Source organism: Schistocerca serialis, chromosome 2 (genome assembly GCF_023864345.2).
Source record: "Schistocerca serialis cubense isolate TAMUIC-IGC-003099 chromosome 2, iqSchSeri2.2, whole genome shotgun sequence".
In the NCBI taxonomy this organism is placed as follows: domain Eukaryota; kingdom Metazoa; phylum Arthropoda; class Insecta; order Orthoptera; family Acrididae; genus Schistocerca; species Schistocerca serialis.
The window spans coordinates 702,029,797-702,046,911 of record NC_064639.1 but is presented as its reverse complement, the minus strand read 5'-3'; the positions used below and the strand labels follow the sequence as shown (position 1 = coordinate 702,046,911).

The window sequence follows — 17,115 nt, the reverse complement described above, 5'->3', positions numbered from 1 at the left end:
GTGCAAAGGGATTGCTTTGTCATCTGCTCTAAGGACAACGTTTTCTTTCGTAAACGCCAAATGGTCATTAATATGGAAATAATTATTGTCATTTGTTGCTGATGTGCTACATCTGAGCAGACGTACTGCATGTAGTGTAAATGACTAGTAGATGTTGACTTATTTAACTGTGCAATCATCTTTAGTATCTCAAAATTGATATTGTTTTTGTAGTTATTCTGTCCTATGACATTTCATTTGTTTCAACTGTCTACTTCTGACTTATCTGACCATATTTTTGTTACGTTCACTGCAACAAAACACTGTACTATGTGTGGCTTAATAAATGGTGTGTACTTTAGTATTATATGGCAGAATGACACTGACAAATAAAAACAAATACGCCTCGACCTCCTGCATGCTAACCTAAAACACTATCCACTGCACCAAATGCACAGCACTACTTCTATATGCTGACAGAGGTAGTTACCGTACACATGATTACAATGTTGCCATACTGCCAATCTTTGACATCCATTTACTGCTGGAAATGTATGCAGGATGAAATTTTGAGAGACATTTTTATATTGCTAGTATGTGATGAAAAGCGCTGTGATGTCCGAGTGCATGACTTTTTCTTTACCGTCTGTAAGTATGCTTTTATGAAGATAGGACAAGATGTTAGATGTGGCCTTGATGGTCACATCAGGATGACAGGAATGAACAAACTTCATTCTTCTGAATATGAGGTCAGTGTTGCAACAACTACACTGCCTCATTTGGTGAGTCCCTATTGTACAATGTTCTTTGATTTACACACAATTTGCTCCAGGTGACTTATATTACAAATCACAGTTCTGCTCTTCATTGTTGCACAAACTTGTAACCGCTGAACCATGAAAATCCTGATAAGCCCTTGTGCTAACTCTAATGTGCCAGGAAACTGACTGCAGGCCTGTACACATGCAAACAGGACACATACATTTATTCTTGTCCTCCCCTCACCTCACCTGAAAAAGTGAGTGAGCATCCCCCCATGACAAGTGAGATGCTTAACTCAGGAGAATGACAAGTCATTACTGCCATGCACTATAGATCTTGGCATATGATTTTCTTGTAGAAGTATTACATTGTACTGTACTGTACAGTAATGTGGCAAGATGTTGTAAATATCCCCTTTTGTTATTAACCAAATCTCTGCATCCTCTAAGTAATCTTTAATTGTGTAGTATGTGTTACTTAAGCAGAATGCTTTGGCCGTGTTTTTAAACAGATATATTTTAGTAACCTTTTCCACCTCATTGGGCCATTTATTATACAGTTTTATTCCTTTGGTAAGTCCAACAGATTGATAAAGACACTCACTTGGTGCAGTAAGGATGCCCAATTTTTAAACAGTTCTTTACAATTAGTCCAAATATTATTTGAGTCCTTTTCTATAGCTTAAAAATTGTGTCCATGTTATATACCTTTGATACTCAGAAAAGAATTTCATAGCTAAGAACTGAGTGTATGTTGGAATAGTATGTCACCACAAGACATTGGCTGTTGTAAAGTGATAATAGAACCCTAAGAGCATCAGATGCAGATGATCTTTGAGAGCATCATTCCATGTTAGTTGACAATCAATATTTACCTCTAAAAACTTTGTGTTATGTTACACAATCTACAGATTTATCATCTATACTTAATGTTACAGAATTGTTTTCCTGTATATGCTGAAGTGCATACTGTTTGTTTTCTTTTTGTTTGGCATACATTTATTGCATACTGCCCAATCATAAACATTCTTGAGGGTTTCATTTGTTTTCTCTAACAGGAGTTCTGTGACTATGATGTTGCAGTCATTAACAAAGAGAACTTTATCTTCATGTCATATACTGTCTGAAAGGTCATTGGTATATATTTCAAACAGAAAAGGACCCAGTAAAGTACCCTGAGGAATGCCTATTTTTTTATATGTTTCTTGTTTGATAATTGTTTTATTACAAATTTACTACCAGCAGATGTGTGGACTGTCTCTGCTTTTTGCACCCTGTTTTTCAGGTAAAACTGGAATCACACATTTGCTATTTCTCTTGCACCTCGTGCATGTAGCTTGTTTAGTACCACTTTATGGTTAACAGTGTCAAAAGCCTTGTACAAGTCTATGAATATGCCTGTAAAACAGTCATCCTTGTTCAGTGCTTCAAGCAGCACTTTTGTGAACTCTGTAATGGGTGGTATAGTATTTCTTCCACTGTGGAAACAAAACTGTGCTTCTTTAAAAAGGTTGTAGTTATTTATGAAAATAATTAATCTGTCTTTCTTGGTTGTTTCAATTATTTTTGAGAACACAGACAACAGTGAAACTGGCCTATAGTTTTACCTTTCTTTAGTAAGGGCACAACTCGTGAGTGCTTTAGATACTCTGGAAAAATATCTGAACTAAGGACTCCTTTACTATGTTTGTTAATTGGGCTAGTATGCTTTCTGTGTACATCTTCAGAACACAGGCTGGTATCTCGTCTATGAGTGCCTGTTTCTTATTTTCAACAATGGAAATTGTGTCCTGAGCAGCCTGAGACTGCAGCCATCTGTGTGTGAGTTGCATTTGCATATGTGTGTGTGTGTGTGTGTGTGTTCTATCTCTGATGAAGGCCTCGTTGTCCGAAAGCTCATTTTCTGACAATATGTTTGTTGTGCCTATCTGTGACTAAGCATCTCCACTACTTCTTATTATGTAATTTTTATGTTGCCTTCCTGACTTCAAGCTCTGTTATGGGAAACAACATTGTTCTTGCTGTGTAAGTCATTGTGGGTGCTACAGGTGTTTCAGAAAGAATTTGCTGCAACTTCTCTGCAATACCAGAGAAATAGTCATTTACAATTTTTTTCCAATTCCTGAGGATTTTCTATTATTCTAGCCCCATCTTTGATTCATACGTTATTATGCTTGTATTGTCTTTTCCAGTTTCACATGTTTTGACATCTCATACTGCCTTGCTTTCGTTTTCTGTATTATTATTTTGTCATTGAACGATATTTTTACAGCAAGTATTTTTTTATACCTTTGACAGTTATCTCAGAACTATGGATTAATGTAGTTTCCTTACTTGCTGCTATTGAAGTGGCTACTTTCAGAAATGTTTCCTCCAAAATTAATTTAAGCAATGTGCATGACTTAGAGAACATAGCATCTATATTGTTTTTCAAATACTTTTCATCCCAGGTTCGATTTGCCTCTGCACTAGAAAAAGTATGTATTTTATGTTCTGAGAAGGTCCTTTTGTTGGCTAGCAATTCTGTGGGTTTTAATAAGCCTGTCTGTAGCGTTATTAGCTTACAGTAATGATTAAAAAGTTCAAGGTCTCTTATCAATACTTTATAATTTTCCTGTCGATACCTGTGTGTACATAGTCCAAGACTGATGATGAACTTTTTGATTCCCTAGTAGCAATGTTTACCAGCTGTGCCATGCCAAAGGTGTTCAAAATTTTTAAGAAAGTATAATTAATTTCATCCTCAACACGTGTTAATATTCATGACTCCACATATTATTGTGTTAGTTTTTTGGTCTGAGACTCTTTCCAAGACTTCTGTTATGTTGTTGAATGAAGCCTCCATTTTACCAGTGATTGAGCAGTACACACACAAACACACACACACACACACACACACACACACACACACACACACACACAGAGAGAGAGAGAGAGAGAGAGAGAGAGAATGAATGATTAACAGCTGCCAATTCAAAACTACACTACTTTTGATCAAATCTTCTTTGACTTTAAAATGTGCTCTAACTTTGAATAAATAAATTATCCTCAACATTTTACGGTAGTTCTACAGTGTCACCTCGCACATTCATATGCTGTATTTCACTGTCTCTGCACCAGGGCTCCATAATGCATACCACCATGCTGTTTGATGACTGTTGTTCAACTTCACATTCGTGTACTTTATTCTTCATAGACTGCACATTTTGGTGATGAATATTTAATTCTGAGCAAATTGCTGTGGTGTTTGTGCAATAGAGTTTGATACATTCTATCTTTTGTGACCATTATAATGAACCTACAGAACTTTCACATGTTAACCGATATGTCTGATTCCATATAAATTTTGGGCACACTTGGGTTAATTTTCTTGCTTAAATATTGTATTCCGAACATATCTGATTGCCAAAAACCTATTTTTCCGCTAATATATTTTTATTATTCATATCAATCCATTTTGTAATATCAATCGTGTACCATGAAAATTAGTCACCACAACTGTCAACTTCAATGACCAAAAAACAAATTTGCATTAAATATAATACTGTTATGTTTCAGTTTTGTTGTACACAATCTACTACTTTTCAGAAGGCTAGATATAAATTAAATCTGAAAAATAATTTCGATTAATACAGTCCTGTTAATACTGATTTGGATTATTTCCTATTCTAGAAGGTACAGGAAGCTGGATTCACAAAATATTGTTTTTAGCACCAACTGCATCAGAGTAGTTGCAGGCAGTGTTAGATAGTGTTAAGATGGTGAGAGATTGGGTTTATTGTATACTAAGTTTGGTAAATGCTCCTCTCTGATTGATTATCTCCCTTATATATCTCAAGCAAGTTGCACAATGTATATTTGAAAAGTGTCAAATACATGAAGGTAAACTGTGTTTCAAGAGCATGCAACTAAAAGAAGAAAATGGTTAAAAGCAACATAATACCCCAGTTACTTGACATTTTAGTGACCTGGACAAAATCTTTTCAATAAGTTATATGAGAAGAAAGGAACCAGCCCTGAAACTGAGACTAACATTGGACAAAAAGTACTGTTTATCTGCAAATATAATGCATTTGCTCTTGCTATATATTTTGACGTTGTGTAAACTGAGATAGTAATTACAACATAATAATTGTGATTCATAACATACGGGCAACAAGCAAAGGGGTGCACTATAACACACTGAAGAAATCTCTAAACTAGTTGAGATGCTTTTAAGAAAGAGGAACCTGTTCTCATGATTTATCCTTAACAAATAAAGCCCTTGTCCTCCCACTTATGCCAGTTTTCTCTCCCTGTTGCCATCACCCAGCTCTACTCAGCCTTCTTCTCATTGTCCCATTCTCATCATCCTAAACTTGCAGTCATGCCAACTTTGTCATAGTAATTAAGTGTGTGAATATGACTTAGTTCCACCACCTTGTTCTGAACAAGAACAAGAGTTCAGAAGCCTAATTAAGCAGTTATCTCACCTTTCTACACACTTATCTTCCATACACTAATATTTTTCTGGTGAATGACAGTCTATCCTATCATATGTTACTTATATTACAGTATCCAGAGAATGCAGTTAGCACAACAAACATTCACATATTAGGAGATACACCATGATTTCTTTTGACTTACCCACTCTAATATCCAAAGGCCAACCTTTTTCTTTAGCTGTTTGGCCAAGTTTTGAGATAGGGTGGCACAAATCTGGTGTGAAAGGTCCATTGATGTGTGGTTCTAGTGTATCCAAATCTAATTCTATTGTCTGCAAAAAGAAAAATGTCCTGTAACAAATAGATCACCAGAATAAATTTGTTAACTACATACACAAGTAGCAGTAAATTACCATACAAAATGAGAAGAGGAAAAAGGAAATCCAGTTATCATAGAGCTAAACATAACAAAAAATATCACCCTCCATTTAATTTTTCACTCAGAGCCTCCACAGTAGAAAAGTATGAAGTACATCATAAAGGTGGCCTGGCAAGTGAGGAACACAACACACAATGAACATATAACAGTGTGCGAGAATTTATTGGCTGGTCTTGTAAAAGATACCAAAATTCAAATTTACATGGAATGAAATTAAAGTTTGTGAAGAAGAAACAAAAACTGTATGGTTTGACAGTGACATTGTATTTCTGGGAGAGATGGCAAAGGACTTGAAAGATCAGTTGATTAGAATTAGAATGGGTAGTATCTTCAAAAGGAGATGTTGTTGTTGTTGTTTTTGTGGTCTTCAGTCCTGAGACTGGTTTGATGCAGCTCTCCATGCTACTCTATCCTGTGCAAGCTTCTTCATCTCCCAGTACTTACTGCAACCTACATCCTTCTGAATCTGCTTAGTGTATTCATCCCTTGGTCTCCCTCTATGATTTTTACCCTCCACGCTGCCCTCCAATGCTAAATTTGTGATCCCCTGATGCCTCAGAACATGTCCTACTAACCGGTCCCTTCTTCTTGCCACAAAAGGAGATATGAGATGAATATCATCAAATGTAAAACAAGGCTAAAGAATGTCGTTGAATTCAACTAGGCAATGCTGAGTGAATTACATTAGCAAATGAACCAGTAAAATAAGTAGATGAGTTCCAGCTGTTTGGGTGCCAAAATAACTTAATGGCTGAATTAAAGAGGATGCAAAATGCAGACTGGCATTACCAAGCAAGATTTTTCTGAAAATGAGAAATATGTTAACATTTAACTCATATAAATTTAATCGTTAGGAAATCTATTCTGAAAATATTTGCCTTGAGTGTAGCCGTGTTCAGAAGTGTAATGTGAAATATAAGCCTTAGAACAAAGAAGCTTTTGAAATGAGGTGCTGCAGATAAATGCTTGAGATTAGACTTGTAGCTCAGGCAGCTAATAGAAGAATGTTGTAACCATATACAGTGAGCATGTGTACTTAAACAGCGCCCATCTCCATGACTAGCCTAAAGAGGCACTGCCATGCAGTGCAGATGGTACGGCAACCACAGCACAGTATGCAACAAGCCTCTTGTAAGCCAGCATCAGCCTCAGCCAGACTCATGTTTAGATGGCTAATGTATGCTTCACTGTTAGACTGTGACTGAATGTACTCCTTGGTTAAGTGTGTTTGTGCTGATTATTATTTTATACGTTGTCTCAGTATAGCTTTTTATGTGGAAGCATAATAAAAGTTGGTTGGTGGGAATTCAGGTATTGTGTTTGTGCAACATGACAATATTTTTGGTGAATAGTGCAGTATTCTGCTGAGCGTGTTTCATTTGTTGGTTCATTATGGTCTATATGTCAGTAGGAGAAATTCTTCCATTTCTTCTTGAACAGCAGCAAGCTCACGTCAGCCAGCAGCAGGCTCTATCCATGGCAGTAAACAATCTGGCAGCACTGTTGACATGCCAGGGTTCACTGCCGTTGATGCAAACTCCACTGTTTCCTCTGTATGAGAATACTACGGAAGACTGGAACGCATATAAAAAATGCCTGTGGCAACATTTCCAAGCTTTTGGCATCTCTGACATCAACATCTGTAAGGCTTTCTTTCTGTCATGGATTTCTCCTCATGCTTATCACCTTTTGTGTCAGCTACCTCCTCTTCGGGAACCACAGTTTCGCTTTTGATGAAATGTGTCAGTTTCTCTCTATTCATCACTGCAAAAATACTCATGTTATCGCTGATTGTTCTTAGTTCTGCTGTTGTGAAAAGTGGCTGCAGCAGTCGTACAGATCTTTGGCAGCAGAGCTTCATCAGCTTGGCCATCATTGCCAGTTTGTTACGGAAGCTCACCTGGGCACAATGCTGATTCGATGGTTTGTCATGCTGTAATACATTTGGCCTCTGATAGAGAAGTTGGTGAACATGCTTTTACAATGTGAAAATCCCTCTCTCACAGAGGTTTTGAACACTACCCAGCATTTTGAAGTACGTAGGGAAGCAGTAAATCAGATAGAAACTTGGTGTGAAGTAGTTTTCATTGCTTCTCCTCCTCAGCCACCATCTGTGAGCTCACAGGGGAAGATGATGCCATGACCATGCAATCACAGTCTCCACGATGCTGTGCTAAACAGTAACAGCAGTCAGTGTCACGAAAGTGGTCACATGCCCCTCTCCTGTCGTGCCGTTATTGTTTTCTTCAACATCAGTGGGCCACATGTCCAAAGTGATGGACAATGTGCAACCATTGTAAAAAAGGGACATATTGCATCTGTGTGAACTCTCAACCTCAGTAGTCAGAGATGAACATTGATGTGAACAATGTTTCCCCAGTGACTGCAGCCACAAACAAATTTTATATTGAAGTGCATTTTTTGGACAATAAGTTAAAAATATAAGTAGACATGGTTGCAGCAGTGACTTTGTGAAATTCTCAAGCCTATGTGGATCTTGAACCACTGGCATTGTCCCCTGTCTCCGTTGGTTGGTGAGTTACAACAAACAGCAAATACCCATATTGGGACAGTGTTCTGTCCCCGTAATGTATAAAATCATTTGTTTGGCCTTTGCACTTTCTGGTGGTGGATGATCTTAACAATGAAAACTTATTTGAGTCGGTGCCTTGAAAATTTTTGGATTCTCTATTGATGACAAAGTGCATCTGGTATCGGATCAGGTTCTGTACCAACAACTGGATGCGCTCTGCTCAGAATTTTCCTCACTATTTTTGGAAGGTTTACAGTGTGCTATCAGTTTCTAGTCTCACATAACAAAGTCACTATGAAATCGACTGTGTGCCCCTGTATTTTCATGCCCGGTCAGTTTCAATAGCCTTATGGGAGCAAGTCAAATTAGAACTAGATCTACTTATGTCCTTGGGTGTTGGCACACCTCTCTCCTCTAACGAATGGTCTACTCTGTTGGTAACTGCTGCATAACCTAACGGCAACCTTCAGCTCAGTGGTGGTTTTAAATAGTCTGTAAATTCACAGTCTACTATTGACATGTATGTCTTACCCCATTAGGACCAAGTCTTAGCACGGCTTGCCCCTATGTGCAACTACCATAAATACCTGTGGATGATGATTCCAGACATATCCCTAGTAGTGAATGCTTCTTTGGATTATACCAATACCAATGCCTTCCATTCAGCATCGCTAGCACCCCTGCTATTTTCCAATGATTTTTGGAACAGCTCACAGCTTTCGTTCTGAGGTGCATTAACTACCTGGATGATACTGTAGTCTCCGGTTCCTCAAGATAAGAACACTTGCAGAACCTTCATACTGTGTTCACAGAGCTGCAGACTGCCAGGTTGAAATATAACTTCAACAAATCACAATTTTTTTCAGCAATTTATCATCTAGCTCAGTTTTTAAGTCTCACATGCTGGCATCAAGCCTTTATACCAGCCTGTTGATGCCATTATGGCTTTACCACATCCTTCCAACGTCAAGGAGTTGCAGGCCATTCTCAGAAAGAATACATGCAACCATAAATTTCTTCCCAACGTGACCACATTCCTGTGTACAAGTAAGTGGATGGTTCCAAATACCCTATTGCATACACTTCTGAAACCCTGAATCAGGTGTGTGCACTCAAAACATGTTCAAGTTTTCCTCTGTGGTTCTAAATTTCATTTACTGGATAAAGCGGCCCATCGCCTGCAACTCTGGGCTGTTTTTGTAGAGCTTTAACTGTGAGTTTCATTTCCACCCCACAGCACAACACACTAATGCAGGTGCTCTTTCTTGATTGCTGACTGATTCTAATGGATGAACTGTTGTGTTTTCATTTAGACAGCTAAGCCCAAAACAACGTGGATGGTTTTTCCATTAGCAGTTCTCTAACTTCGGCAGCTATCACAGCCAATCCTGTCTTACATCATGTCTTCAATTTGTCTGAGTGCCACAACTGGCCAGACAAACCACTGGGTCAGGCATCAGATCCCTTGCGTGATTATTATGCTCTCCGAAACTGCCTTTCTGTTCTTGATGGTGTGTTACTTTTGGCTACTGAAGAGTTCGGACCCAGGCTTGTGATCCCCACTGCACTGCAGTGGGACAACATGTGCCTTCTCCACCTGGACCACTGGGGTATTTCTCATACAAAATTGCTGGTCTACCACCATTTGTTTTGGCTAAGTATTGGCAATGAGGTCACACATGTTGTGTCAGACTGCCCACAGTGCGCCACCAAGTTAGCGGCACCACGTGTCTCTCTTTTCCCATGGCCCATCCCTCAGCATCCCTGGGTAGTGTATTCATGCTGATTTTATGGGTCCTTTCCTTTTCTTTTTTTGGCTAGTAGTAGTTGACGTTTTTTCAAAATTTCCTTATATGGTTCATTGCCCAACCACACCCACAGTAGCTGTGGTGATGGCCTCCGTCAAGACTTTTCTCTTTGAAGGATTGTCATTTATGCTCATGACAGAAAAAAATGGCCCACAACTTGTATCCAGCATGTTACGACTCCTCCTCCATTTCATCCTTAGTCCAGTGCTGAGGTGGAGCAGCTATTCCATACTTTAAAAACTCAGATGAAAGAATATATCGTGTAATCTCCTCCTGAGGAAACCATCAATAGGTTCTTGAGCTTGTACACATTCATCCCAGTTGGCAACTGTGGCACAGTAGAGATGTTTCATGGCCGCCATCCCTGTACACTGCTTCATCTGCTCTGGCCGATGCCTGACCACCTTCCAGCGCCTGCCTTGCAGTGGCTCTGTCTGAGGTCTGCCATTTGGGCCTGTGGGTTTGACCAGTGCCCTAAGTAGATACCAGTGGTGGGTGTCATGCACACCTCCGATGGTTTGGTGTCATGACACCATGACCAGCTCCGCTCACGTGTGGCCAACCACACACTGGAGACCGCGCCACCACCTCCACCATACGCACCAGCCCCCAAAGTGCAGTCTGTGTCCCCTGTAGCCCCTGTGCTGTCTTCATTTTTGGTGCTGCTGCCACTGGCCAGGGTGGTTATGGTTAGAATGGGGCTGCATCCATCTCTGCAGCCCCTATGCTGCCTCTCTCTTCTCTGCTGGCTCCATTGCTGAGTGACTACCCAGACATGGATTTGGCGCCTTCACATTGGTGCTCCCTTACAGTCTCTTGTGGGTGAAAGGTGCTGTGCTGGTCCATAGCAGTACCATTTCAGACCGTACGCTGCAGTTGACAACAGAACTCCTACTCCTACTCCAACAATCATCCCCTTCTGATGGCAACATCATGAACATTTGTCCCCAAGGGGGAAGGAGTGTTGTAACCTATACATTGAGCATGCATAATTAAACAGCACACGTCTCCATGTCTGGCCTGAAGAGGACACTACACATCAGCACAGATAGTGCAACAAGCACTGTGCCATGTGCCTAAAAGCCTTATATAAACCAGCATGCTGGGCTCTCAGCCAGACTCACATTTAAGTGACTAATGTATGCTTCAGTGTTCAACTGTGAATATACTTGTTGGTTAAGTGTGTTTGTGCCGATTACTATTTTATTCATTGTCTCAGTATATCTTTTCATGTGGAAGCAGAATAAAAGTTGGCTGGTGCGAACTCTAATATAGTGTTTGTGCAGTGTTATAATAAAGAGGTCCTGGATTGAACTTTGGAGTAAATAAATGCATGGTCCAGGCATGGACCCATGCAGAAATTTTTTCATGAGAGGGGCAAGAGTCATTTCTTATAGCTAAACATTTCAAGAAGTATACTAAACTTCTATTACTTCAAACAGTTGGCAGTTATCCACGTAGTACTCAGATTGCTTTGACACCTAAATGGTAAGCATATTTCAATATTATACACGATGAAATACATCTAATATGAATCTGGATGCCACTTTTTTGATCCAGTGATCTGAAATTACATCCTATTACTATTAAATCCATGGTATCCAATATCTCCATGGTATATCCATGGTATGCAATATATCTAAGTTTCCATACTATCCAGTTGAAACTGAAAAAAAAAAACTGCTAAAGAAAAAAGAATGATTGAGCAAAGCCCTGCTGAATATTGACAAAAATAACCAATAAATATGGCAGATGAATATTCCTGGAAATGAAGGAACAGGGATTAAACTTTATAAAAGCTTATTTGACTTTGATGGAATCTACAACACATTGTCTGTAAACGAAACTTCACGCCTGATCAAGTTAATGAATTTATTCCTTTACTTTCATCCTCTGTATTCTTTAAAGTTAGTAAAGTTAAGCAAATTGTTTTTTGAAAGCTATATTTTTTTTGTTTGGTCAGGGAAACTGTAGCCTAGGGCCAGCATACGACTATACGAACATGGAACTGACCTGGACATCTGAACCAATGCAATCCTCATCTGAAATTTTTAACAGTAGTGTGCAGCCATGCCAACTGGACAGCAGAATTCGTCAGATTGCATGTGGTGCTGGGCAGCAAGCAACAGTATTCAAGAACACCTCAAGAGAACAATTCTGTAATCTGCAGTTTAGTAAAGCAGCAAACAATCATTGCTAGAAATACATGAAAATGTTGTAATAAATAAAAATCCTTTATTCAGATTCCAGGAGGGAGCAAATTCCCTCTCTTGCTCCCCCCCCCCCCCCCCCCCCTCCCGCCCTCTTCTGGAGACACCTATAGGCACAAGCAGCAGTTATCTAAGGAAGGGAGCATTTAATAGGACACATAATGAGCCACCAGCAAATACACAATGTGGTAATGAAGAGAAATGTGTTTGTGTGTGCAGGGGGGAGGAGTGACAGTAAAAGTACCAATCGTAACAGTGCTAGTGATAAATTATGGTATTTGGCAGGACTAATGTTAAGAAGATGGAAAAGATCAGTTTCAATTCATCACAGCTTTGCAGTGAGAACCTAATCATTGCAGACTCTGTTCCTCACCCAGTTATCTTGTTCCTGCACAACCAGACATCTCATAACTCAGAAACATGTTGGTCAGACGAATTCTGTTGCTCAGTATATTTCTTTTGACTTAGTTTCTCACTACACCTAAAACAACTGGACCATGTTGGTGCGTAGGATAAATAACAGAAAACTGTTTGAAAATAATTGTACATTATAACAACCTTGAGTAAAGAAAATTTAATTTAAACAAAAGCATGCTCCAACTATCCATCAAAAGTGACAGAAAGCAACATGAAAGATGTATTATGATGATTATGAGGTTCTTTGCATTATATGAAGTATGGAGATGATGACTGTCATCATTACAATGTATTCTCTCGTTTTTAAATGTTTTATTTGAACACAATTCCACACCTTTTGGGACAAGGAATTAATAAGCTTATTGATGAATATTTTAAACCTGAAAATTATTTTTGCTAGTCCTCAGGAAAACAAGCTCCTGTTCTTGAACAACCATGGGAGGTGCTGGGCTAACAGCAATATGTATTCCAAGTGAATCACATAAATGTAACCAGAATTCAAGTCTGGAGAGCTTACTGCCCATGACATTCAGATGATTTCATCACCAACTTAGTACTATGAAGATAACTGAAAAAAATTGACAAAAGCATGTAATAGAACAAAAGGTTAAAAACCCTATCCAAAAACTTTTCGATTGGTAAAGAAACATTTTGGACAATGTGGAAAATTTTACATTTACCACCATTGATGCAGCTATCATTATCAGTCCATTAATAAATATTGGGATGTTTCATGTACAATAGGATGTTTGTTTATCACTGTAAGCCCCCTCTTGAAGGAAATGTGCAAGCTGTCAGGCTCAATGCTTATTACTACTCATCAAGGAACAAAACATGACTTCGTTCTGTGTATTCCCACCTACAACGTTCTTCCACTTCTACAACTACCTTCAAACACTATGGTATTGAGTTTTAATGGAAGGAGCACAGGTTTGGAATAGTGAAGGATTAGGAAGAAAATCAGATGCATTCTACCAAAGGAATCATCACAGCATTTACCTTAAACAATTTAAAGAAATCACAGAAAGCTAAATTTGCTGATATTAATGGGAAAGCCACACACATAACGGACATGTATCAAATCACTATGTATGTGTGTGTGTGTGTGTGTGTGTGTGTGTGTGTGTGTGTGTGTGTGTGTGTGTGTGTGTGTGTGTGTGTACAAGCACACGTGTCTGAAAAACACAAAAACACACACACACACAGAAGCGGGCGAAAGTTATACCTGATCATAAGGAGCTCCAGGGTCTGCCATAAATAATGTCTCAGCATATTTGTCTGCTTCTTCAGCAATTTCCTTTCTATTTGTAGCTAACAAATAGTCTTTCATGCTTTGATTGTATGGGAAAATTGATGTTGTTGCACCAATTTCAGCACTCATGTTACAGATTGTGGCCATACCTGTAACAATGTTTAAGATGATATAAAGAGCTGATCTTTACAGAGAGATCATAAACAAAAATGCAGAAACACAGTTCAAACAGATAAAAGTGTTAAACCTGTCAACTAACTAAATAATTACATACTCAATGATAACATAGAAAAGAATATATTTTTGAAATAATAATACTGTCTATAAGAATGGATAAGTTGACAGGATGTATTCTGAGGCATCAAGGAAACATCATTTTGCTAATGGACAGAAATGTTAAAGGTAATTATTGTAGAGGGAGCCATGGTTTGAAAACAGTAAGAAGATTCAAATGGATGTAGGTTGCAATAGCTATGCAGAGATGATGAGATTTGCACAGGATAGACTAGCATGGGAAGCTGCATCAAATCAGCCTTCAGACTGAAGAACAGAATGAGAACAATACTCTTATGGAGTGAAGAGACAAAAAAAAGTAGTGAAGTGTTGGAGGGCACATTAGTAGCAACTCAGAAATAAAAGACTAGCACATTGAGGGTTCTCAGTGGCCAAAATATTAAACATCATTTCATCTTTCTTGGTGATTTTGGTATTGAAATACAAACAGTCAGTCAATAAAGAAAAAAAAAAATCTGCTCAATGTTATGACTAGACAAATGAAATTAGTGAAATAGCAAGTTCTACAACAAAATGAACATAGCTACACCCCAGTGTTTTTTTTACTTTTGGAGTGATTAACTAGCATATTCTGTCAACAAAGACACAAAAAGTCTTTTAGATGTCACAGACATACTAAGCTGTTAATATAAGGCTTTAATAATAGTTCAGCTCACCCTGAGAGTCAACAAGATCAAAGATTTGTTGACTCACAGTGTAAAATGAAAGTAAGTACTATACTTCTATGAACTGTTAATATTTTCATTCATATGTAAGGTTACATAATTTTCATTATCTCTAAAATATATCACAGCCCCCATATCTCTACTTAATATTTGAAACATACAGATTCTTGATATTTCCAGTTCTGGAGCCTTCACTGATAAGCCATCTCAACAGGCTTTCTGCAAACGTAAACCAGCACCAATTTAACCATTTATGGTCTTTCGTACCTCCAAAATGTTGGATAGAATGACATATGTATCATTTCAAAATTCCGAAACTTACCTGCTCAGCTGCCCACATTGTTCAATGTTATGATGGCAGAACTAGTTTCGTTATCAACTGAGCTCAACTTTAGAGCTAAAACACGAAATTTACTACTTATAAATCTCAACTAACAACAACTCACGTCACTACAAGGTGGTGAAAAGAAAAATGAAAGGAGGTTTGTACTGGCAGCCCTGCAAGCAGTAGCAGAAGCATAAGAAAGGAGTCAAACTGTGCATTTCATTACCATGGAGCATTGGTGGAGTGCAAATCAACAGTCATTGACACATGATTTACCAACCCAGTGACAGTTTGACTGCTGCACACTGAGAGTTTCAACAGCCCTGTCACATCCTGCCTGATGGTCAAGTTCTGTTATTATACACAATCACAGCAAGGGTTCAGAATTTCGAAGGGACTGGTTCAACTCTGTAGAAAGCATAATGGGGTTATATGGTTTGTATGTACCACTGAAAATATCAATGCCACACAGACTCCCACTGAAAGGAGTCCCTGTTGTTTTGTGCGAGACCTTGCCTCATCATTGCAGCTCACATGTCAGACTATTCAAAGAATGGCCCATAAATTTCTCTATCATCCATATAAAATTCACCTTATGTAACACCTGAGTCCTAATGACTGTGTTCTGCAACTGCAAATTTGAGAATAAGTGTTGTCAAATGTGAGTGATGATGCAAACTTCACTCGAAATCTTTGAATGCCCAATGAAGCTCATTTTCACTTAACTGGTTACATAAATAAGCATAACTCAGGCAGACTCAAGGCTTCAATGCTTCTCTTCATTATACAGTACCAAAATTACCTTATGGTGTGCAGTGCTGTGTTTTTGCATTGGTAGGTCATTAATTTTTGGAGGATGAACGAGGCACTGCCATCAGTGCAGCATTTGAATGTTATGTCAACATCTAAGAGATATTCCTTCATTTTTCTGATTAAAAAAAGTGTGATTTTTCTAAAACAACATTTTAATTATTGAAATGTTTCAATTAGAAAATTTGAGATTTTGCAAAATTCTTTGCAAACTTTTGTAAATTCCATTCCCTGGACAATAATTTATATTGATTTAAGGACACTAAGCTAATTGTTAATGCAAATACAGGGCTATTACAAATAATTGAAGCGATTTCATAAATTCACTGTAGCTCCATTCATTGACATATGGTCACGACACACTACAGATACGTAGAAAAACTCATAAAGTTTTGTTCAGCTGAAGCCGCACTTCAGGTTTCTGCGCTCGAGAGCGCAGTGAGACAAAATGGCAACAGGAGCCGAGAAAGCATATGTTGTGCTTGAAATGCATTCACATCAGTCAGTCATAACAGTGCAACGACACTTCAGGACGAAGTTCAACAAAGATCCACCAACTGCTAACTCCATTCGGCAATGGTATGCACAGTTTAAAGCTTCTGCATGCCTCTGTAAGGGGAAATCAACGGGTCGGCCTGCAGTGAGCGAAGAAACGGTTGAACGCGTGCGGGCAAGTTTCACGCATAGCCCGCGGAAGTCGACGAATAAAGCAAGCAGGCAGCTAAACGTACCACAGCCGACGGTTTGGAAAATCTTACGGAAAAGGCTAAAGCAGAAGCCTTACCGTTTACAATTGCTACAAGCCCTGACACCCGATGACAAAGTCAAACGCTTTGAATTTTCGGCGCGGTTGCAACAGCTCATGGAAGAGGATGCGTTCAATGCGAAACTCGTTTCAGTGATGAAGCAACATTTTTTCTTAATGGTGAAGTGAACAGACACAATATGCGAATCTGGGCGGTAGAGAATCCTCACGCATTCGTGCAGCAAATTCGCAAATCACCAAAAGTTAACGTGTTTTGTGCAATCTCACAGTTTAAAGTTTACGGCCCCTTTTTCTTCTGCGAAAAAAACGTTACAGGACACGTGTATCTGGACATGCTGGAAAATTGGCTCATGCCACAACTGGAGACCGACAGCGCCGACTTCATCTTTCAACAGGATGGTGCTCCACCGCACTTCCATCATGATGTTCGGC

At 38.8% G+C, this 17,115-nt stretch overlaps 1 protein-coding gene across 1 annotated transcript in view; it reads right to left on the bottom strand.

Annotated features, from left to right (window-relative positions):
• LOC126457851 (probable aconitate hydratase, mitochondrial) overlaps nucleotides 1-17,115 on the bottom strand; it is a 167,034-nt gene that overhangs the window by 70,545 nt on the left and 79,374 nt on the right. Inside the window, exons 7-8 of the mRNA XM_050094491.1 lie at nucleotides 13,797-13,972; nucleotides 5,367-5,496 (exon numbers count right to left, since the gene is read on the bottom strand). Of these exons, the coding sequence (XP_049950448.1) occupies nucleotides 5,367-5,496; nucleotides 13,797-13,972 (306 nt within the window). The remainder of the gene's footprint in view (nucleotides 1-5,366; nucleotides 5,497-13,796; nucleotides 13,973-17,115) is intronic.